The sequence below is a fragment of the Monodelphis domestica genome, chromosome 8 (assembly GCF_027887165.1).
Source record: "Monodelphis domestica isolate mMonDom1 chromosome 8, mMonDom1.pri, whole genome shotgun sequence".
NCBI lineage: Eukaryota > Metazoa > Chordata > Mammalia > Didelphimorphia > Didelphidae > Monodelphis > Monodelphis domestica.
The window spans coordinates 211,408,135-211,433,965 of NC_077234.1; the positions used below are offsets into that span (position 1 = coordinate 211,408,135).

The 25,831-nt window shown below is 36.9% G+C and overlaps 1 protein-coding gene across 6 annotated transcripts in view; it reads right to left on the reverse strand.

Moving 5' to 3' along the window:
• Positions 1-11,889, reverse strand: part of PPP2R3B (protein phosphatase 2 regulatory subunit B''beta) — a 177,121-nt gene extending 165,232 nt beyond the window's left edge. For 5 of the 6 annotated variants that reach the window (XR_008914075.1, XM_056807783.1, XM_007501033.3 and 2 more), the window contains exon 1: positions 10,940-11,887. Coding sequence is in view for 5 of the 6 variants with exons in the window: in XM_056807783.1 (XP_056663761.1) it covers positions 10,940-11,287 (348 nt within the window). In the remaining variant the exon portion in view is untranslated. Of the gene's footprint in view, positions 1-10,939 lie in introns of all 6 variants that reach the window. The other variant, XM_001365071.4, reaches the window with a different exon arrangement.
• Between the last annotated feature and the right edge of the window lie 13,942 nt (positions 11,890-25,831).

Consider the following 25,831-nt stretch of genomic DNA (forward strand, 5'->3'; position numbering starts at 1 on the left):
GGTGCTCAGGGAGGGGTGGTATCTCTAGTATGGAGGGCTTGTCATGCCCTCCTAGGGCAGCTCTCCAGCCTCTGACCCCCACCTGACACCCAGCTCTCACTTGTGGCTCCCAGTAGGCCACACCTCAGGCAACGGCTTTGACAGGCTGGCTAAACCTTGTGAGGTTCACCCCTGGTGAACCAGGGCTTTGCTCACCCATCATGTGAAGACTGCTTCGGCCAAACAGACGGAAGAAACCAATAAGAAGGTTCAAGACTGAGAGGGCGACGCAGCAAAGCACTGTGGAGTGCTTAGGGCATGTTGGAGCACAAAAGACAACATGGCCATCCAATGCAACTGAGGAAGTCTCCAGGTGTAACGACTTTTCGTGCCACTGGACCCAGGCTTCCAACGCCGAGAGGGTGGGATTGTCTCTGTGCATCGACTTTTCCACTTAAATCTCCTTCACACACAAGTGTTTTTGTGCACATTCATCTACATCACAGATGAAAGTGCACAAAGATAATCGTCATCCTCGGTTACCGAGAGACTACTACTACTAATCTTGTACTAAAAAGACAAGTGGCTTTGGGATGCCCTCTACAGAAAGAAGTACAGTAATACTTTTTAAAAAATCAATCTTTTGAAAACAAATCTCTTTATCAAAGTCAGCTGTATTAAGCAAAAACACTTTTGTAAATGAAAATGCAAAGTAGTATTGTTAGATAGCTCAAAGACAATATTCCTAAATTTCCCTCTTTTACTACTACGGATAATAAAAATACCTCCAATTCAAACTTTTGTGTCTTATTTATCTAAATACAAAAAAGGGAAAACTGTAGACAAAATTGTGAGATGAGTTGTCTTCAAAATATGTAGCTTCTCTCCTATCTTAATTTCAGTTGTTACCTCATGATCTCCTCAAAGAAATCTCACACAGAAGCAAATGATCATGATGATTGAAGAGCTAGAAAGACCCTAAACCCATCCAACCCCAAACACAATGTAGCTCTTCTTGATCTTTTACAGAAAAGATGGCCTACTAGCCCGAAGCCACTTGCTTTTCAAGCTAACTAAGCAGCTAACTCTTCAAGCTCTCCCCTTAAATTCACTTCCAAGCCCCAGAAAAGGAGAATAGGAAGAAGTACAATTTGCTGAAGAGGGAGAGGTTGAGAACCTACATTCTAACCTTAAGAAAGGTTTACAATATGTAAGTCAGAAGAATTAAACTGGACTAATCTCTAAATTGGAAGTTTGTAAGTTAGTGTTTGTTGGACTTAAGCATCCAGAAAACAGTGGAGGGGATATGACTGAGGAGAGACTCTGGATGAACACTCTAATGCAAATGCCAACGACCGACATGGAAATGGGTTCGAATCAAGAACACATGTGACACCCAGTGGAATCGCGCTTCAGCTGTGGGAGAGGTGGTGGAAGAGGGGGAGGGAAGAAAAGAAAATGATCTTTGTTTCCAATGAATAATGTTTGGAAATGACCAAATAAAATAATGTTAAAAAAGAATCCAGAAAACAGTATGGCAACTGTCCTGAATCCTGGTAATATCTTGTAGAGGTCATTACTTTTAACAGAATAAGATAATAAATGTAAAGCACTTCATAAAACCATAAAGTAATTTTAGGACAGCCTAGTGTAGTAGGTTTGAAGTCAGGGCAAACCTACATTTGAATTCTATCTCTGACACTATAGGCTATAGGCAAGGTATTTACACTGTCTCATCTCAAGTTTTCTTATCTTTAAAAATAATACCAATAGTACCAATAGAACTGAAGAGCAGTATGGAGTAGTGGAGAGAATACTAAATTTGGAGTCAGGAAGACCTGGTTTCAGTGCCCATATATGACATCTTAAATGATTAAAGTGGAGGTCTTCCTCTCTCCCCAACCCCCACTAACAAACAAAGTTCTTGAAGCCTTCAATGAGTTCTTCCATCAGATGACTTCCAAATCAAATGTTCCAGACATAACTTGGGTAGTAGGTGCTCTAACTTATGAGCCCTCTCATTGAAATCTCAAACTTGTCTCTAAAGTCTGGATCTCCTTTCTAACTTCTCCATTGCAATCAATCATCATTTTTTAGAGTTAAGTGCCAGGCACTGAGAATTCAAAGACAAATGTGAAACATTTCTTTCTATCCTCTCGCTCAGGCTTGAAAGCCTGGAATCACGGACTGCTTCCTTCTTTTACTTCTGCATCATTATTTGCTATGCCTATCTTCCTAGAAATTGTCCACTTAAATCCACTACTATGACTGTAGGCGAGATTTACATCATCCCTTAGACTATTCTACTTAATACCTCCCAATTGGTTTCTAATCCATTCTTCCCATAGTTATCGCCAGTCATCTTCCTATCATTCCCAGTCAAAAATCTTCTGGACTTCCCTCTACCCACAAGATATAATACAAACTCCTTAGCTTAACATGAAATAATTTCTGCAGCCTTACTTTATGGCACTTCCCCTTTAAATTCTCTATGCCCTAGTCAGAATGGACTATCTAAGCCTTCTTTAATAGCATCTTGCCCTTTCCCTTCTGGAATCAATTAAAGGCTGTCCCCAGTTCCTGGATTAATCTTCTTTCCACAGATCTCTTGAAATTCTTCTCTTCCTTCATAACTAAGCTTAAGTACCACTTCCTTTTTTTTTTTAATATATCTCTTATTTTACCTTTATTCAACTAATTTTCTCTCCCTTCCAAAGATCTGCAGGAACTGATGCAAAGAGAAATTAGCAGAACTGGGAGAACATTGTACACTGAAACAACAGTATTGTACAATGATTATCTGTGAAAACCTGGCTATTCTTAGCAATGCAATGATCTGGGACAATCCTGAAAGACTTATAACAGGAAATGCTATCTACCTCCCGAGAAAGAACTGTTTTGGGAGTCGTCTTTCACATTAGTGAATTTATGGTTTCATTTGGGCTTTTGGTTATGTATAATTTGACTCTTACAACAATGACCAATATTGGAAATGTGTTTTGCATGACAATAAAAATGAAATTAAAAATTAAAAAAATTTTTCTCTTCCATTTCCCTCCTAATTGATAAAATTAAATTAAAAAAAACCTTTTTTAGCAAATATACATAGAAAAGCAAAACAAATTCCCCCATTAGCCATGGCAAAAGTGTATGTCTCAGTACTCTTGAGTCCATTACCTCTCTGGCTTCCTTATTCGTTCTCTAAAGAGTGATTGATCATTTATTCATTCAAAGTTCTTAAATCTTTGAGTTGTTTGTTTTTATGATGTTGTTATGATGCTGTTTCTCTTCTTCCTAGTTCATTCCCCAGCTGTTCACACAAATCTTCCCAGGTTTCTCTGAAACTATCCGTTTCATCATCCCTTATAGTACAATTATACTCCTTTATACTAATTACCATAATTTGCTTAGTCATTTCCCAATCAATATGAAATATATAGGTCCAGAGATGTGAGCACAAGGGTTTTCTTTTTTGGTATTCCCTGCCAGGTTTCGCTAAGTATGTGCCCACTCTTCCCACAGATACTGAGTGCACTGGTAGGTGTGTGACTAAAGTTTAGGTGTGGATTGTGATGAATTTATTATTCTTGCATTTGGTTTAATGTAAGAGTAACTATGCTATAATAATAATTATTATTATTATTTTGCCTTATGGATAATGAAATAGTCGAGGTCTAAATGTGTCATTGTTGAGTGGCTGGTTTTGTGTAAATAAAAAAACACTGGTACTGAATGAAGAGCTAAAGTGATAAGTAGGGAAAATAAATTCCCCCAAAGGGAATCACTTTAGCTCTTGGATACTAAGAGAGTTTACATATACTTGAAGGGTGGTGGTCATTCTCAGACTTACCAATGTGAGGGCAGATGACAGTGAATAAGTCAGCCTAGAGAGTGAGTAGGTAGTGTCCATATGACCTGTGTGAGATGTGTGCTACTCATTACACTGATAAAACTACTTGCTAGTCTTCTAGCTCAGTGTTTAAGCTTGTTGGTTCTCTTTCCATTACTCTCTATTTATATTTTATTTACCTACCAAAGAACCCTTAGCAGAAATACTAAACTATATGTATTTAATTTAATGCTTCCAGATAAAGAGAAGTTAAAAAGAGTTAAAAAACATTCTCTTTTTAAGAGAGAATGTTTGGTCCAGGCTGAACATGTAAGACTTGAGACTAATTTAGAACTGTAGGGCAAAGTCAGAGAAGTTATATTGGATTGGATTGTACAAGACTGGCAAAGAATCAAAACTGGCAGATACTCTCTAGAAATAACATCCTGAAACTTAAACACTCCATAAAGAGAAAGGAACAAAGAATGGGAATTTTTATGTAACTCACTTTTTAGAGCTCCTACAAAAGGCTCAGACATAGCACAAGAGAAGATCAGGGCTGTCTGAGGGTGGACAAGGTACTACCTCCTTTCATGAAACTCTTATTACCTCAGCTAAAATGATTTCTCCTTTTTTGAATTTATCTGAATGTTGAACCTCTGCCACAAACTTAAACTCAAAAATAACAAAAACAAATTAGAATGTTATACCTTTTCTTCTACTAGACTATAGCTTCCTCCTGAGGAGCTATATCTTTTTTGATCTTTGAATTCACAATAATTTGTATGTAATAGGCTACTACCAAATGTTGACTGAATTAGTACATGTGTAAAGAGGTGGATCAGTTAAAATCCCTAATTAAATTGGGGAATTTACCTAAATAAGAGTGAATTCCTAAATAGCCTGGTAACAAATGGATGAAGACAATTGGTGGGGGATAGGGGACTTCAAATGACTAAGCTGAGATGATCAGCCCAGATAAAAGGCAAACTGAACTGACTTTTGAGCAGCTTGTGAGCTTGAGAGAGAACACTTCTAGTAGAGTAGGGGTGGGGGTGGGTTTATTATTCTCCCTACATTCACAGACTTCTTGTAGAAGTACACATGGTCACAGGATATACATACTTACATAGAACCTGAGAAGAAGAATTCCTGAACCTCAATATTCTGTGTTGAAGTTAGAAGAAAGCTTGGTGCCTATAGGGATCAGGAATCCTGTAAGACTTAGTGGAGAACTTTGAGGGAACAAGGAGCCTAAACCTAACATCCAGCAAGGAGCACATTATTCCCACTTAAATTAAACTCAACATTATTTATCCTCAAATGAGAAGTCATCAGAAGGCCTTGTAGCATCAGAGGTATATGACTGGGGGGATTTGAAGCCCTCATGCTCTATCCCTATACTTGTTCATTCTCTCCATTGACTGTGTGTATATTTTCTAATCAGGCTGTCCCAGGTATTAGGGAAATGCTTTCATGTGACACCTCTTACTATATTACTGCATTACCTCTGTTAATTATGTCCTCTGATCACTAAAGAAGATCCTAAACTATAGTTTTAGTAGTATAGACTTTACATTAGTATCTTGAACCATGGAAAGCTATCCTTCAGGTTACCAAAACAATTAGTGCAACTTGGGGCCAAAACAAGTATTTGTTGGCTAAAAGATTATACTTCAGTGTAAGTTTCTTTTTGTTACCCTATCTCTGTAATTTACCAAATTGGTTTAATTCTTGATCTCTAAAGAATTTTGATGGAAAGAGAGAAACGGAAGAAGCAAGGCTCTGAAACCATAAACTAAAAGGAAATCGTTAAGGTAAAACCAATTTAATTGTGTTAGGGCAACTATTAGTAATGATTTTCTGAGGTTTCTTTATTTGCACAAAAGGCAATATGTTCTTATGTAGGGGATAAACTAAGAACCAATCTTGCTCCAGCTGCCAGTATTCTTAAATTATTATAAGCAGGGTTACATAGCCAGGCTTCTTCTAAAACACAGGCTCTTATTCTGGGGGAAACTGTAAACTTGTTTTAAAAAATATTTTGGATATTGTATTTCAATGTATTTACCTTCCTTTTGTAATCTTATGTATTTTATTATAGGTATTTAAAAACATTATTCTGAGAAACAGTATATAGGTTTTACCAGCCTGCTAAAAGGGCCAATGAGACAGACAGACAGACAGACAGACAGACAGACACACACACACACACACACACACACACACACACACACACTCAAATGATTAGGAACTTCTTTTGTAAGAACTTAAACCCAGTCTATATTAACACAATTCAGTTCAGCAAGCTCCATGCTGCCAACTATTCTCCCATTATCTCCTCTCTTATAGCAGATTTTTCTATTCCTTATTTATACATAGTCCTGCCTCTCCTCCAACAACCTCAGGTGAAGCCAGATACATTTTGATATTAGTCTAATTAGTATTTGTTGATATTTTTCTACCATAACTTTCCTGCTCCATCTTTTTAATGTTCTAACTTCACAAGTTTTGATATTTCTAGAGTCAACAAGAAAATACTTTAGACTAAATCTCACTCTTTGGATAACAGATAAATTTGTACCTGATCAACTTCAACAAATACTTCCTTTGGGGAGTAAGAACTTTGATCATGAAATCATTATAGCCTATCTCTATAATAATATCAATAACTGAAATATTAATAGTCCATTTCTAAAGATCAAATATTAATTTACTTGAATCAGCAACTGATTGGATTCCAATGGGACAAGAATCACTTTAAATATTTTTAGATTTATCATTTGCATCAAATTATTTTATTTATAGAACTTTTTCTAAATCTGTTTTTTAAACAAGCAAATTTTATTCAAGACTGTATAAACATCAAGTCATAGAAACTTTCCCTATTTGGAATTCTTTACTATATTTAGTAAGGTATTTTCAAATGATCAATACAATTAAGTAAAAGTTATTTTTTTAAACAGTTTGGGTAGGTTTTTTGGCTTGGTAACAAATCTACTTATCAGTAGAAAACAAAGCTTTTAAAAAGAATGTTCTACTTATGAAAAAAATTAAGTTCCCATTATATACTGAAATTTGATTAATATTTTCAAAATAAAACTGTTTTGAGCTACAGTATACAAATAAATACTATATGCTTTTGTTATATGACAGATGGAGTTAGTAAATATTTATTTGGAATACCCAAGAAGTAGTGCTCCCTGGAAGAATAAACTGCTAGAGAAGACCTATAAATTTGTTATTAAAGTATGTTATTTTAGGAATTTACGTAAAGAACACAAACATCTGTAACGCACAGCTCTGTTTTTCTCTTATAAAAGAATAGGGTTAAAATACAAATTCTGACTCAACAAACTGAACCACATTGCTACCTGAATCTATAACTAGAAGTCTCTTGGACAAAGGTCAAAATGACAAAAGAGAAAGAACTGCTGGTTAAGGTACCACTTGCCTGAACCTTAATCTTTTTATCCCAGTCAGTTTTTTCTGTGAACAAGTAAAGGGAAATGATGCCAAGTAAAATAAAGTCTTTACCTCCAACATATGTGTTTTTAAAAGTGCATTTATGTTTTGAGATAACTTCTTATTTTTATAGTAAACATTCATACATTTCCATGAAAGGATGTCTAACATGTCATATAAAGCAGATCTATACACCTGTGCATTTATTGTACGTTCTTTCATAACTGAGAAATGCTATGCCATAAGTAAATGAAATGGCAGCCAAACATGGTGGATAGGGCAACTTCTGAGTCAGAGTGCACAAGGTTTCAGTCCAGTCTTTGTGACCCTGGGCAAGTTATATAAACTCCTGATACCCCAAGGCAACTCTCAAAACCAATGGTTCTTAATCCCAGGTCAAGTAGATATCAAGGTCTAACATTTCTTTCAATCATTAATGTAGGCAACAAACATTTTGAGAAGTCCACAGGCTTCCAAAGGAATCAATGACATACAAAAAGGTTAAGAATCTTTACTACACCTTTCTAAGATGCCAGAAGGGCATTGGTCTATATTGGTTGAGGAAATTCCTCAAAGAGAAGAATCCATCAGTCAATAAGCAATTATTGAGCAAATGAATTCACAAGTCAAATAAAAAAAAGAAAAAGTAAAATAAATTGAAATCTTAAAGAAGGAAAACTGAAGGAATATAGCAATAATCCCTAATGAAACCATAACTTTTCTCCATACACATAATCAATTATTTGTTATTTGGAAGAAAATTGAATACAGAATCTAAAACAGCAAGCAATCCTAGTACTATTTGTATTTTGTTTTAGAACAGAATGTGATGATGTATTTTTCCAGCAGAATGGCTCCATATTATTATAGAGGAAGACTATTTAGAATGGAGGTTCCCTACATGGGAGAAGGAAAGCAAAATAAAAGACTGCTATATGGCTGCCTTATCTACATAAAAGCTTATGTGTGTATAGCTAGGTCCTAATTAGTACTAATTATGAATTCCTCTTTGCTCTTAGTAGTATTTGAATTTGTATTGCATATAGCACCATAGCACCTTGGTATGGAGGGCTTGTCGAGCCCTCCTAGGGCAACTCTCCAGCCTCTGACCCCCACCTGACACCTAGCTCTCACTTGTGGCTCCTAGTAGCTGCTAGCATGCGGCAGCGGCCACACCCCGAGCAACGGCTTTGACAGGCTGGCTAAAACTTGTGAGGGTAGCCATTGGGTCGTAGACCCCTGGTGAACCAGGGCCTTGCTCACCCATCATGTGAAGACTGCTTCGGCCAAACAGACGGAAGAAACCAATAAGAAGGTTCAACGGCTGAGAGGGCGACACAGCAAAGCACTGTGGAGTGCTTAGGGCATGTTGGAGCACAAAAGACAACAAGGCCATCCAATGAAGCTGAGGAAGTCTCCAGGCATAATGACTTTTTGTGCCACTGGAACCAGGCTTCCAACGCAGAGAGAGTGGGACTGTCTCTGGGCACCGACTTTTCCACTTAAATCTCTTTCACGCACAAGTATCTTTGATCCTGAGAGACTACTACTGCTACATATTTCCATTGGGATTGAATGAATTGCCACATTTTACATAATTACCATTTTGACCAGACACCATCTTCAAGGAATTCATTATTCAAACTAGTTGTGTTTCCCATTTATCAAAAGTTTGCATATAAGGGGTAGGAGGTGGGGAGGAAGATGCTAGCTATATTATAGTTTATCAGAAACTTTTCTCTTCTTTGTGTTTTCTAACCTAAATCCAACAGGTCTAGGCAATGAGGGTTAAATGACTTGCCTGGGGTCACACAGCTAGGAAGTGTCTGAGGCCAAAGTTTTTACATATCTTTCTGAAAAGATTCTGGAACAGTTTAAAACAAATTTATACTACTTGTGCAACCTTCATCAAGACATAACCTCTCTGGCTTCTGTTTCCTAATCTGTAAAATGTGGAGCTTGACTAGATGGTCTCTGAGGTCACTTCTTTCTTTAGATCTATGATCTTCTGATTTCTGCTCACCTCCAAAATGTAGTTCCCACAATTTGTATTAGTGTTACCACTATTTTCCAAGTTACCCAAATTCAAAAAATTCAAGAAGCATACTTTGCTCCTCTCCCATACTTTATCTAGATAATCAGTGGTTACTGATTTTTTTTTTCCTGAACAATTTCTCTACCTTTCTTACCTTTTTATTGTCATTATATAACTAACCAGTTCGGGCATTATTTTGTGTACAAAGTTTTTAAATGTTCTTTTTTGCTTTGTCTTATCCTGCAAACCACTGTCATATGAATTTAAAATGCCACATCTATCAAAGGCAAAATTATGTAGTGAAAACAACATTGGACTTTAAATCACCAACAATGGCATCTGAATCTTTGCTAAGCTACTTACTGAGTAACTTTGGTTAAGTCACTTTCTGTTTTTCATATATATGTATATATTTTATAATTATTATAGGACAATGATTTTCAAAACCATTTTGATTTAAAACATCCAATATGGCTTTTCTCTTTGTAAGTGCTATAAAGCACATTTATTTTTTTAATTAAATTTTGTTTTCAAAATTTCTTGACACCATTGAGGAAAGTGGAGATACATGAGAATTAGAATTCAATGGTGAAATAATATATTCTGTTACTTGAAGAAAATCTGCCACAACCAAAGATACCAGGTCTGGGCCTTATCCCAGCCAAGTTTTCTCTGACACAAAAGTACCTCTCTGGTGCTCGGTTTCCTTATCAGTAAAATTAAGATGGTTCGACTAGAGATGTCTTAAAATGTGTATGTTTTTGCCGTCCAAATTATTTCTTCCTGTTTTTGTGTTTGTATTCTCCCTTCCTCTATCTCCCAACTGTATAGTAGGATCCTAGTTGGACTGGATGCCTACATGAACATCTGTTGAGTTTAATGGTAACCACTGATTGACAACTTCTCTTTAAAAGATGTGCAAAACCAAGCAATTCTTCTTTGCTGTTTGGCATATTTCTCCTGAGGAGGAGACTTTATCTGGTGTCTAATTCCATTGCTTGTGGCACTTCAATACCACAATCCAAAACTATGACAATGAAACATATATGCTCAATTGCAGGATATAACTCAATTTTGCCATTTCAGAAATACTGTAGTAACACAGCACTTTCTTATTAAATAATACATTTTCTTTGACACCTAAAGGAAACATTCCAACAACAGTAATAGAGCACTAGGTTATTATTTATTTAATTACTTAAGAATAGAGGCTATATATTTATAAATATATAAAACAAAATATAGGAAAAATTATTGTTACTGTATATTCAACCCTTTCTCAGGGTAGGTAAAATGTCTACTTTAGCTGAACTACACAGTATTTTATTCTCATGAAAAGAACATCTAATTTGAGAAACGGATGGTAAAAAGCAATCTAGAAGCATTAAAGATTATAATTAATAATCAAGCTACAAATATTAACAGTAACAAGATCTATTCAAGTAACTTCTAAGAAATTCAGAATCTTTGTTTGAAAACAAATTCCAATTTCATGTTTCATTTTTATGTCAAACTTAAATCCATCAACCTCAACCACTTGGAATCACGGATTCAGTCACACACCAAATCTGCAAACCAAATAAATGAATGACATTTTGTCATTTAGGAAATGTTTAAAAATATAAACTTACTACTCTTGTCCCTGTAGATCTACGAGTCCCTCGAACATGTGGCCCACTTCTGGAACTAGTTGAAGTACCCAGGGGTAGTGCAGTGGAAGCATGGGAAGGGCTAGAAGATGTCACCAAGGGAGCCATCAGATTATCTAATATGTTTTGCTTGGAGTTAGCGATTTTAGTGGTCAAGAAAGGCTCATTCTCCCCAGCATCTCCACTACCAATTTCTATCCTCTCAGTATTCTTGATTCTTTTCAAGCAGTCCTTGAGCATCACTTGGGTATTGGTCTCACTCAACCAGCACAGGAACAACTCGTCCACTTTCATCTTTAGGACTGGCTGCAGAACTTTGCCGGTTGGCATTTTTGTTTGCCTTTTACGTGCTTACAATTGTTTTTCTTTCCTTTCTCCCTCTCCCCCTTCCTCCTCCTACACCAAGACTACCAGCACTAACACCCACACCCACTTTATTCTTGTGCCAAGGAAGGAGGCCGGGCTGTCTAAATTAAAGGCTGTGCAAGGACGCGGCTGCTACCCCTTCCTCGATTCCTCAAGGAAACCACCAAGATGCCGGAGTTGAGGGGAGCCCGAGGATGATTTCGAGTTGGGGGGAAAAACACAAGTTCAAACGACAGGGCTAGGAGGCGGCCCCGAAAGAAGAGGGCGGGGCGGAACCTTGTCCCGAGCGGACGAGGGCACAGGCGGGCCCGGGGCCTCCCGAGGAGGTAACAGCGTCCGACCACCCCGGAGGCAGCAGCGGGGGAACAGAGCCGGGAGCGGGGTTGAGCGCATTGGCTGGTTGGCTTCCCCAGGGAAGAACTAGGGAGAAGGAGGAGGAAGAGGAGGCTCCGATGAGAGCGGAAGCAAACAGGAAGCCTGCCCAGGGCAGCTTCAAAACGGGCGCCCCCAGCCCCGTTCCAGAAGGATGTCGCCGCGGCAGGCCGTCTCACGGTGCCAGCGTCTGCACGTCGCCGCACGCCGTTCATGACGTCATCACGCGACGTCGTCTTTCCATATAAGAAACAAGGGCAGGGGGCTGTGGTTACGTTATCCCGTAGAACTAGAAAAGCTTTAGGGAATGTCCCTATGTGTGTGGTTTTGGAGACTTGTTCTGACCCAGGGAGAGCGACCTATTGAGTGCTGGCGAGGCCAAAGGATTTTTCTACTTGTGGAGGAAGGCGGGAGGGGAATTCTGGGCATGCGCGCCCTGGGGAGGTGGTGAAATAAAGACTCTGCCTAACAGGAAATTAAATAATTAAATGAATCCAGTAAGTGAATAGAACCGGTGCGTATGAGTGAATTAATTGACTCCAAATAGTGAGAGCCACTGCAGTGGTAGGCGTTTAGCCCCATACTTGACATATTTGTTCTTGAATCGTTTCTTAATCATCCTTACTCTATTAGGGGTTAACTTGGTAAAGATAGTGGAATGATTTTACCATTTCCTTCTCCAACTCATTTTACTGATGAGGAACCGGATTCAAAGAGTTAAGTGACTTGCCCAAAGTTACACAGCTAGCTAGTGGATGTCTTCACTCGGTTGTCACTCCAGACAGACCCAGTGCTCTGTCAGCCTCTTCTTGGCTTAATAGTAGGCACTTAATGTTTGTTGACTTGGTTTGATAATTTAATAAACATCTGTTAAGCGCTTTTGATGAGAATGACAAAAATGAGAAACATTTCCTTTCCTTTGAGGAACTTAAGGTGGTTACAAACAACATGTATCCAGATTAAAAAAAAAAAATTATACAAAGTAATTTAGGAAGGAGGGAGCCCAGACCGCGAATGGGGTTGCAACTGAACAAAGACCACATGAACAAATCTCTTGATTTGCATCTGTTTCATTTTTAGTCTTTGTATGTGCTGCAATTAGACAAGGCCTTGCATACTTTTGAAGGGCACATTTGGTCCTGGAATTTTATCAATATTAGATACTTCCTAGGCCAAGCAATGAAGATTGGCATCAGTTTTTGTTACCTGGGTGAGAGAGACTCAGGTTAAGTGATTTGCCCTGGATTATATGTGATAACTGTCAGATTTGAACCTAGGAAGATGACCCTTTTATATGTTTTTTCATCTGAACCCAGGAACTCCATTCTACATTTAATAAATATTTATTGAATAGTCACCAATCATGATTCCAGAAAATTTATCATGAAAACAGACTACCACCTCCTGATAGTCAAAGGACTTGGAATTTAGATGGCAATTGGACATGACTGATTTGGGAACTTTGTTTTGCTTGTTACATATTTGCAAGAGTATTGTTTTTCTTTTTTCCCCAATTTGGGAAGGATAGGATGGGAGGATATGGGAGGGAAAGAATACAGATTGCTTGGAAAAAATAAAATTTAATTTTATTTAATTTTAATTAAAAAATGTTTGTTGAAGTAAAGGGACTATCTAATTCAGCTCTCTCTTATTTTGCAGATAAGAAATTGATCCCCATGATTTGTACACAGGTATTAAGGAACCAAATGATAAATTCAATCTAGGTCCTCAGTCTCCAAAGATTTTCTACTCTACCACGTTGGTTCAGTTAATCTATAAGGTCTCTTCCTCTTTAATCTTTGATGTCTTCTTATCAACTGGCTCTTTCCTAGCTGCCTAAAAAAAGTCTAACTCCCCATCCTCACTTGATCTAGATATCCATCCTACTTCTCTACCAGTTTGTATTTCTCCTTTCCTTCTTAGCTAACCTTAATGAGAAAGCCAGCTACAGTAGATTTGTCTACTTTTTCTCTTCTCACTTTATTTTAAGCCCTCTTCAATCTGACTTCCTAACTTATCATTCAGGCGAAACAGTTTTCCAAAGCTATCAAAGATCTTTTAATAGCCAAGTCTAATGAATTTTTTGGTTGCAATATTTCAATCTTGGCCTATCTGCAACATTTGACATTGTTAACCACTTTATTGTGAATTCCTCAATTCTCAATCTTCCTCAAACCACTCAGTTTTCATCTATCTTATGTTCACTAAATATAGATATCTTCCAAGGCTCTGCCCTGTGTCCTCTTCCTCTACAATCACACTTGGTGATCTCATCAACTCCCTTGGGTTCAGTTATCTGTGGTTACAGGTGATTCCCATATCTATATTTACAACCTTGTCTCTCCCCTAGGCTCCAGTCCCACATTACCTTTTGGATATCTCAAACTATATATCTCATAGTCATTTCAAACAATATTTCCAAAAAGAGAACTCATCTTTCCCTTCAAACCTTCCCTTTCCCCAGCTTAACTTGTTGCTATAGATGGCACAGGCTTGAAATCTCAGTGTCATCCTTATTACCTCACTCTCACTCAAATAGCCAGTTTGTTGTCATCTTATCATTTCTACCTTCACAATATTTTTCCTATATATCTCCTTTACTACTAAGAGAGCCATCACCTTGTGACAGACACTCATCCCTAGATGGTTACCTTTGCAGTAGCCTTCTGGTTGGTCTCAATGCCTCAAGTTTTTCACCACTTGAAATTACAAGATTTAGCAATGCATTTAAATACTTATGATGAGGGTGAGAATCATAGTAGAAGGTGACACAGGTTATGAATCCAGTTAACCAGAAGAATGGTATCCTTTAGAATAAAAGAGAAAACTGAAAAGAGAATTAGGTTTGGGGGAAGGATAGGGAATTGTTTTAGATATACTGAGTTTATGATCAAAATTCCCAATAGGCAAGTGGTGGTGTAAACTAGAGCTGAAGAGGTACATAGAGGCTAGATACATATATCTGAGAATTAGCTGTAAGAGATGATAATTGAATTGATGGGAGCTGATAAGATCACAAAGTGAAAAAAATATAGAAAATATCATAATGCCTGAATTTCTTATATCACTTTATTCAGTTTTATTTCCAAATAGTTTTGTTTACTCTTTCAGGTCATCTACACAGCCATCTCCCAGAATATGTGAGTCAGAAGGGACCTTACAGAGAGACCATCTAGTTCAAACTCTGCTTTTTATAGATGTTGAAATTGAGGGAAAGTGGTATGCTTAGTGGAAATGCTCTCCAAAGCAATAAAAGCCAGTTTTAGGGTATCAGTGAGTTATGACCTTAACTTAAATACAACTCAGAAACTATCTAACTCAACTCTCTCATTTTACAGTAGGACAGTAAAATTAATCCTAGATAAGTCACTCAACTTACACAAAGATACACAGTAAAGACAATTCAAATGCCAAATCTGGTCTTCTTTATACTGTACACTATAATGGGAGTTTAACACTAGTCACTTCAAAATAAATGGATTCAACTGTAAATATGTTAGGATATGGAATTGTCTACAGAGCTGATTTAGTAACTCAGTTCTTTCGAGTAAAATATAACCCAGAACTGAGTCCTAGTTTATTGCCTTACTAATTTAATAGTCAGAGATGATCAGGGCCAAATGTTTTAAAATGTGGGAATGGTGAAAAAACAGTTTTGGGGGGCTTGATGATTCCACATATTGCCAAATTTATTTTTGTGAAAAAATTTCAAGTGGCTAGCCCTACTGAAATCAAAGCTACTCATGAGGATTACCATCGATTGAGAGGAATCCCTTCAAGAATATTCTACAGAATTAATATAGTAATTATATTATGAATGTTAGGGAAGAAATAGAAAAAAAGCTCCTAGAAGGTAGGAGTGTTGTAATTTTTCTCTTTGTGTCCCTAAGCCTAGCACACTGCCTTGCACAGAATGGGTATTTAATACAGCTTAAAATAATAATTATTTTGTCCAGTGCTTTTATTCTCTCCATCTTATACCTGTGCATAGAAATGTTCCCTGCCCTCAGTTGAATCCTGTCTTTGTAAAACCTGGCTATCTTTGATTATTTGTTATTTGGTGCATGTCAGCAATCATAGTCTTTATTCAAAACTTCATTCAAACTCTTCATTTTGTGGTGCAGGTAATATTCTGACCTCAATCAACTTAAAAAAAAATTGAAATTTCCTGATACTGGTATATTTTTGAGTTGTCTAATTATTTTATAACTTTTTAAGACTCAAAATCCAATGCAATCACCAAATTTCTCTATTTTGAGATATATGTGGGGTAAATTGTTTCTATTCTTCTTATGTAAATGCTTACTAAATGCTTTTTGACTGACTATATAATGTTTTATTCAGGTCATCTACCTATGGTACCTGATCATAAGCTTTAAAAAAAAAATTATCACTTCGTTGCCATTTTTAAAAGGTTAGCCCTAAGGATTTATGAATCAGTCTTTCAGAATTTCAGCAGTTTAAAGTTAGGCAGACATAGTAACTTCTCATAGTTAAATCATGGCTTTATTTTGCTTGACAGTATTATGGTTTAAGACTAGGTTCATATTTTATAGTTATAGGTAAAAATCCATGTATCTTTGAGCAAGATTGAATCATAATGCAGGAAGGCTATGAAGTTACCTTCATTAAACAGAGAACAAAAATGAAAGAAGCAAATGTTTCTGTGTATGATGTTTTATTTCTAGAGGGAAATTAATATTAGTACAAATCTCCATTTGAGTTTATTATGTACAAGAATGTTCATAGTACAATTCTGCTTTTCACTGAAGGTCTTTAGAATAAGCTACATATCACTGTTAAATTCATCAATACCATTTCCCCTCCTCGACCCCCAGCTGGAAAAAAAAAGAGGCTGTTTTGAGTGCCTGCACAAGACTGCTTTATATGCTTGGGCACATTAGTTAGCCAAAATGCATTGATTGTGCTGCTGCCAACACAACAGAAATAAATACCAAGGAGAAAATACAGAATCGCTCTTCAGGCCGTACCATGTGAGGGACTTGAGGCTGATTCCTATGAAGGCAGTTGGTCTTGGAAAACAAAGGTGGTACTGTCATAAGCTTGAGCCTGCTTCCTTGGATAAGGGGGTAGTGGAGAGAGTTGTGACAGGCAGAACCTCACCCTCAAACAGGAATATAATTCTGCATATTTTATCTATTTTTGGATTTGATTACCTGTTATATGTAACATGTATCTAGATTTAAGGTTAAAATGGATAGTTTTAGATCTTAATTCTCCTATTAGCTACTTAGGTGCTCTCAGGTGAGTCACTTAACTTTGATGAGCCTGTTTCTTTAGCTTTCTACAATATAGAGAAAATAATGCCAACCCTATCTATCCTACATGTGCAAACCAAATAAATAACATATATCTAATGGTTTTTAACTTTAAAACATTATATAAACGTAAGGCATCATTGTTATTATATGCCATTTAAGCATATGTTGGACTCCTAAACTTCCTTGCAGAGACAATATAAATAGACATCTAAAATGAAATTATCACAGAATAAAACATAAGTACTATCTCTTCCTCACTTGCCCCTTCCATGATGCCTACAAGCATGCTCATATCTCACTTATCCTTAAAAAATCTTAACTTGATACTACTAATCTCTTATGCTTTTGCCTATGTGTCTTCTGCCTCTTACCAGTAAATACCAAAAAAAGAAGTCAACATTCTCTGCTGCTGCTTCCTCACCAACTATTCATTTCACAATCTCTTACAATTCAGCTTCTGATCCCACCCAGGTAGTAAAGCTTTAATTTTTAAAAATCAAATATTATGAATGAAATCTCTCACCTGCTACCTGTAATGACTTTTTTATAGTTTTCTCATTCTCTTTGATGTCTCAGCAATTTTTCATACTGTTGACAATTTTCCCCTCCTAGATACTATCTCCTTCTTTAGCTTTTATGTTAGTGCTCTCTCATTTCTATCACATCAGTCCTTCTCTACATGTTTTGTTGAATTGTTATTCATTTTTCACCATTTTATAATCATGGATGACTCCAAGGTTGTATCCTGGGCTTACTTTTTCCTCATTTTATCTTTCTTGGGAGGATGTATGACTGTTGACAACCACCTCTGATGTGAGGGATTACTAAGCCCCTTTCAGAGCTGCTCATCCCCTGATATCCACCTGGCATTCAACTCTCTTCTGTGGCTCCAAGAAACTGTAGCAGGTTCAGAAGTCACACCCAAGAAACCATCTCAGGAGATGGACTAAACCAGGTTGACAGTAACCAAAAAGCCACAAACCCAATGAATTATAGGAGTGTCTACCCCAAGCACATGAAAACTTCCAGCTAAATTCAGATAAGAACAATTCATTCCAATGGCAACTAAAGCAGTCAATGTAAAGCACATAGAACTTAGTTGGACTTCAAAGATACCACAGTCCTCCACTGTATCACAGGTCATCACCATTCATCTTGATTTTGTCCTTCCCTGGGATTTCAACCACTCTGGAAGAGAGAGTGGACCTGACAACTTTGTGCAACTCTACCTCACTTCGATCCAATTCATGTACAAATCAAGAGATTACCCTGTGATGTCATTAGTCCTCTTCAAAAATGAAGAAGCAACAATCTTTCTTACTGATCTTTATCTATTACCACTAGTTCATTTATTCTCTCCTAACAGAGAGCTCCCATATCTCTAAGTTGTGAATATAGAAATAACAACATTTGTCAACTGATTGGATACATATAATGAAGAAGAGTAAGGAGTTGAGAATAATACCAAATTTATGGAAGACTAGAAGATTGGAAGAACAGTGGTGCATTTAACAAAAATAATGAATTTTTTTTAATTGTATTATTGAGAAGTGGACAGATACACACAATAAGAACATTCCAGTTCACAAAAGACAAAAAAGGATTGCATTTGAAAATCGTCAGTTACATATAGCTTTAAAAAAAAGTATACAGTAATGCAACACGTTCAACATTAGTCTTGCTTGCCTGTGGCTATGTCTGAACTTCCTTCTATTCTGCTCATTTAAAATAAAATCATTGATGTTCTTTTCATCTTTTTCGTTGGCCTATTTATCAAGAATCCTAACCCCTGTCTCCAAAGTTCTTCATTCCAAGAGATAAGAATAGTAAAGTAAAACAAACCAATGCATGGTCATGTCTTTTAAAAAAGCACGTCTCATTCTATATGTACAATCCATCACCTCTTTGTCAAGAAATGAGAAGCATGCTTTGTAATTGGTGTTTTATGGTCTTGTTTAATTGTACTGCTGATCAGAATTCTTAAGTTTTCTTTTAAGTTCTTTTTTTGAAACATTGTTGTAAGTCATAGAAACTATTTCACTCTTATTATAATCTTCATTGATTCATATAATTTTTCAGGTTTCTTTGATTCTATCTTTTTCTTATATACTGTAATATCTTTATTGATTCTCTGATTAGGATATATTCTTTGTTACAACAGAAAGTGCTGCTACAAATATTTTTGTACTTATGTGTAAGAGGCATGGAGAGAGAGAGGACTCACAATCCAAGCATGCAAGAAACAAGCTGGGGACCTGATCTGCAAAATCAAGGAGAAGGTTCCAAATGGTATGTTCCCAGGAGGAAGAGGCAGTAGAGCTGGCCAGGAGAAACTGAGAAACCTCTGCTCTCTCTGGGGTTGACTGACCAAGAAAGGAGGCAAGCCTGACTGAAGGGAGAAGAAGCTGAGAACTAATATTATTAGTTTCTGTCTCAGACTGAAGGACCCTTGAGGGGGGCTTCTGAAACTGAGCTGAGAGACCTTGGTGGCTTTGTGAAGGAGAAAGAAGATTTTAAGAGTGGTCCTCCATCTCTTTGACTGTCCTAGAGTCACAGGACAGGAGACTGGACTGATTTCCCAAACGCTCAAATTCTCCTTATAGATTAGGGAAACCCTCATCCCTCTTTCCTCAGTTCCCTATCCTGTTGTTTCCCAATAAACCCCTTACCTGAGAAAGAAAACAAGAGTATCTTCATAGTCCACTCAAGGGGGAGGGGTGAAGCCACAAGCTTCAAGAAGAAACTGGGAGGGAGAAGCTGGAAGAAGGGGGTGGTGAGGGAATGTGTAGGATCTGGGAGTGAAGGGAGGAGGTTAGGAAACAGATTGATCTATCAGACATCAATAGTGATCAGTAGGAAGACCCCAGAGCATTCCCCTGTAGCAGTATCTCTTCAGCGTCTCTAAAAGTACCTCTCTCCATTATAACTAGGTACCCTCAAGTGTCCCCATAATAGTAGCTGCTCTTTAATCTGCCAGAGTACATTAGTCATTACAACAAGAAATAGTGTCACACATTATCTTTTTATTACACTTATAAGGTCTTTCACTCTTTCTTTTTTCCTCTTTGAAGTATGTGCCAAGTAGCAGTATCAATGAATTAAAAGGTATATACAATTTCATGACTTTGGGGGTTTAATATCAAATTGCTTTCAAGACTGGATGGACTAATTCACAGTTCTACCAATAGTGCATTACAGCAATTGTTCTCCCACATATCCTTCAATAATATTTACTTTCCTTTTTTAAAAAAATCATCTTTTACAACCTGATGAATATGGAAGCTCAGAATTTTGTTTTCTTTTATATTTTTATTATTTTAAGTGAATTTTTACATAATTATTGATAATTTGCATTTCTCCTTTTGAGAACTGCCAGTTCATGCCTTTTGACATAGATCTGTTAAGAGAATATTGTTCTTACATATTTAAGTCATCATACTTCATATCTTGGGTAGCAGTTCTTTCTTTATCAGAGAAGTTTGGTGCAAAGGTTTTTTCTCCTAGTTAATTGTTTTCCTTCTAATTATAATTGTTCTGGTTTTATATATAAAACATTTCAATTTTATGTATTTAAAATTGTCTGTTTTTATCTCCAGGAAAAGGGAAATTTAGAAGTGGAATAGGTTTTTTGGAGGGGATTTTAAAAATGAGTCCTATTTCAGACTTGCTGAATTTCAACTTAGTTCCCAGAATATTTTCCCTTATACCTTCTTATCCTCCAAACATCTATTCCCTTTGAGAGTACCACTATTCTTCAATTCACCCAGGTTTGAGTCATGCTTGTCTATTTCTCCTTGACCCAACACCCCCTACATCCAACCATTAAATAGTTTGTGGACAATCAGTATATTTTAGATGTACTGTAATGTCAGGATTTATTTAGATCATAAGGCTTGCACAAGAATCCCACAGAGTATTTTTGATTTCTAATGTTTAGACAGCAGCAGCAAAATTCAAAGTAAATAAAGGAAAGCAAATTCTTTAGTGCTTCTATATCAATTTGGTCTGACTTTGATTCTGAAATTTACATCTCTGGGTAATATTTGCTTAATTAACATTGTCATATATGAGTCTAATTTTCCTTCCTTGGTTCAAGTACTTTTGTTCTTCTTCAAAAGTATATGAGATGGCAGCTAGGTGGTTCAGTGGATTGAGAGTCCAGGCTAGAGACAGGAGGTCCTAGGTTCAAATCTGACAGACACTTCCTAGCTGTGTGATCCTGGGCAAGTCATTTAACCCCCATTGCCTAGCCCTTACCACTCTTCTGCCTTAGAACCAATACAAGGTATTGTATCATTGGTTCTAAGACAGAAGGTAAGGGTAATTTTTTTTTAAAGTATATGAAAATGAGGGGCAGTTAGATATCTCACTGAATGGGAGCCAGATGAGAGTTCCTGGGCTGAAATCCAGCTTCAGACACTATCTATATGATCCATGGCAAGTCACTTAAGCCCAAATATCTAGATCTTATTGCTCTTCTGCCTTGGCATCAATACATAGTATCCATGCTAAGACAGAAGGTAAGGCTTTTTTAAAAAGTTCATGAAAATGTATGATGTATGGAAAAGTATTTTTACCACAGTCTTTTAAAAATCAGTGGCTTGGGGGTAGCTGCATGGCTTAGTGGATTGAGAGCCAGTCCCAGAGATGGGAGATCCTCGGTTCAAATCTGAACTCAGACACTTCTCAGCTGTGTTCCCCTGTGCAAGTCACTTAATTCCCATTGCCTAGCCCTTACTGCTCTTCTGCCTTGGAACCAATATCCAGTATTGATTCCAAAACAGAAGGTAAGGGTTAAAAAAATAAAAATAAAAATCAGTGATTTAATGGGCAGCTGGGTAACTCAGTGGATTAAGAGCCTGGCCTAGAGACAGGAGGTCCTGGGTTCAAGTGTGACTCCAGACACTTCTTGCTGTGTAACCCTGGGCAAGTCACTTAACCCCTATTGCCCAGCCCTTATCACTCTTCTGCCTTGGAATCAATACACAGTATTGGTTCTAAGGTGGAAGGTAAGGGTTTTAAAAAAATCAATGGCTTTATTTAATATATTATATCTTTTACATTTTTCCAAGAAGCTACAGTCCAGACATGAAACCTAATGAATTTATTTTTCATTGCACATATTTTGGAAATATTTGGAAAAATGTATTTAAGGTATATAAATGACAAAACTCTGATTCTTTAAAAGAGCTCATTTGATTTATCCCTTTGTCTCTGGAATAATCATACATAAAGCCTCTCTGCTTTGAATCAAATTTTAAAAAACAACTATTTTTACTTCAGGTACTCTCTTAGGGATCTGGAAGAGGAATAGGTTAGAGGAATTACTGTCAACTACAGTATGGGAATGCATCAGTGACAATAAAGGAAACTTCTCTAGGTCAGAAAAAATAAATCCACACAATTCAGCTCAATAAATTTGTTCCTCTCCTTGACAAAATATAAAATTAATGTTTAGGGAAAGTAGTGAATTCACTGACCTAAAAAATATACTGAACAAAGCAAATTTTATTGAGTAGCAAATGAAACCAATTGTTAAAGGGAAATCATTGACTGGTAAAAGGAAGGAAAGGAAAGAAAAATGATGAAAGGAAAACAGTGACAGAAACCTCAAACATTATCAAGATAGATAAGTAAAAAAAAAAAGAACTTTGAAACAATCTATTGTTGGAAGTCTATTTTTTTCAAAATCCCTATTAGTTCTTTTGTCACAAAGCCACTTGAAAGCAAGAAGATATAAATGTATAGCTAGCCAGTTAGTCAGAATTTCATTGGTGAAAACAAAAGGGGGAAATAGACAGTTAAGGAAAGAATATCATAGATTTGTTCAATAAAACAGCAAATATGGACACAAATATTATTATCCCTTCATATGCTAAAAAAGTAACATTAGACTTGAAACTCTCTCTCATGCCCATGAATAAATAGTCTGGTATCTTATCCGATATTATTCCCTATTTTAAAACTATTCATCTGACTACACTAAATCTGTGGTCATACACAGGGTCTGTGTGCTTGTGTAACAAATAGGGCATTCTTCTTTCTCCTTCACATGTAGCCAAAGACACAAGATTACCTTAACCTACTTTTCTGCCTCTGTTCCCTCCCTCCAATGTAAGACATTTTTAGGTATTTCTAGAGAAGATGTCCCTTCTTTAAACTGACTAAAATTAATGGTCCACTAAGTTTCAGTTTCTATATGTTTGCAAATGTTTCCCAAATCCATCTCTCTTTTCTCCTCTGGCTAAACCATACCTCTTATAATTTGGAGAATAATTCTTGATCTTGACATTCTGTGAACATCCAAAACTCAACATGAAAAATACAGATCATCTGTTCTTCACATATAAACTCTAGACTTCATCTACTTTCTCCATTACCAGATGGTAAAGTAAAGGGATCAAAGAACTAGGCTCCTCACACACTGTTACCTTTCCATGCCAAATAGAAACAATACCCTCCCAATCTAAAATAGTACCCAAGAAATAAAAATCTACTGTAATTTTAAAATGAAAAAAGCAAGGGAAATGGTAATACAATTTTATTTTTAAAATAATACTATGGAGCAAATGAAACAGCTAAAATATCAGCTACTTTGCTACTAATGCTTCCCCCAGGATATGCTTATAATCAGAAATAGTACTGTAAACCTTGAAATTTCTCAGACTTGTGAATGTTAAAAATTTCCCCATTGGACTGGGAACATTCCCCATTTTGATGAGAAAACTCCTTGCTATGGGAGGACCTCTACTCCAGCCATACTACTTTAGGGGAGAAAAATCCTTGCTATGGGAGGACCTCTACTCCACCCGTACTTAAGACTGCTTTAGGGGAAAAAACTCCTTGCTAAACAATGAAAGTACTTGGACCCATGCTTATAATAAGGCAAGGAGTTCTTTGAGCCATGCCTGTTTTTTAGAATTGATACAATGAGATGCTAGGTACCTAAAAGGGTCGGGCAAGTTTTCTCTTCATGAGATTAGTTGACTCAGCTGTGTTTCCACTGGTTCAGACTTGCTGAGGAGATTAGTCGACACAGCAGCATTTTTTCTGGTTCAGACTTACGGAGGAGATTTGTCGACTTAGCAAGAATTCAGATGGGCAGTCCTTTGGAAAACGTCTACAGTGATTGGTAGATGTAAGGACTTAGGGGAGGTGACATAGGAGAAAAACCCCTATATAAGAAAAAGCAGAATTTCTTGAGGATATCCTTTTGGAAAGAATCCTTTTGGAGGATCTCTGATGAGGATCACTTGGGAAGAATCTCTTGAGAAAGGCTCTGGAGAAGGGAAGCTCTTGGAGGACAATCTCTAAGGAGATCTCACTGGAGCTCCTCTGAGGGTACTCTGTCCCTCTGGAGGCTCTGGAGAGATTTGGAACTCTCTCTGGTGAAGTCAGCTGAGGTGGAGCTGGCCTGGTATCACTAGAATCCTTACTTAGACAGACCTTGTGGTGAGTGTTAAAAGACTGACTGACTGATCTCTCTCTCTTAAGACTCAGGTCTAGGCCATGTTGGCTTAAGACCCTTCATACTTATTTCCTTTTTAATTCTTTCTCTCTTTTCTTTAATTCCACATTTGTATTAATTAAAATCTCTATAAACCCAGTTGACTTGGGTATTTGAATAATTGGGAATATTTCCCTGGCGACCACCTTATATTTGATTTAAAAACCAAGACACTGTAGTGAAACATATTTTCTGTGGTCAAATTTACTCACCCTCTCTTATATCTATCACAATTTATATCTTCCACTATTTTAATCACTACAGTTTAAGACATCAACCATTTTAAATCTAATAGTATCAAGGACATTATTTCAGCTTTGGTACTCAATCAATCAAAGAAACATTTTTTAAGTACCTTCTCTGTGCTAGGCATTATGCTAAACATTGGGTGAACAAAAATTTAAAGGGAGAAACAACATGCAAACAATTATAAATAAAGCAAGCTGAATACAATGTAGAAAATAATTCACCAAGAGAGAATGGGCTGAGACAGGTAGGTGGCCCAGTGGATTGAGAGCCAGGCCTAGAGATGACAGATCCTGGGTTCAAATTTGACCTCAGACACTTCCTAGCTGTGTGACCCTGGGCAAGTCATTTAACCCCAATTGCCTAACCCTTATCTGCCTTGGAACCACTACATGGTATTGATTCTAAGACTTATGATAAAGGTTTAAAAAAGAAAAGGGAATGGGGAAGGCTTGCACATAATTAATAGAGAGAAGGCACTAAAATTAAGAGGGTGTGGGGAAAGCTTCCAGTAAAAGGAAGGACTTTAGTTGGAACTTAAAGGAAACTAGAGAGGTCAGTAGGCAGAGATGAGAAAGAAGAATATTCTAGGCATTAAGGACAATCAGAGAAAATGCACAGAACTGAGAGATGGAGTGTCTTATTTATGGAGTTGCCAAGAAAACTGTGTGACAGGATAAAAGAGTATTTGTCATGGAGTAAAGACATGTCCTTAGTATCTTCAATTTTTTTTCCCTCTGATGGATGAGTTGCAGAGTGGAACAAAAAACTTCTTACAAAGCCTCCCTTTGTAGAGGACACAGCATTTCTGTATCATTTTTGGCCCCAATATATTTTTATTTAATTAATTAGATATTTCTCAATAACAGGTGAATATTTCTTAACATTAAAAACAAACTTTTAAAAAATCCAAGAAAAACAAGTTTTTAAAAGTATGCTCTGATCTGTATTCAGATACTATCAGTTCTTTTTTCTGGAGGAAGTTAGCATTTTTCATCATAAGTCATTTGGAACTGTCTTGATCAGAATAGCTAAGTCATTCACAGCTGATCATCAAACAATATTGCTGTTATTATATACGATGCTCTCCTGGTTCTGCTC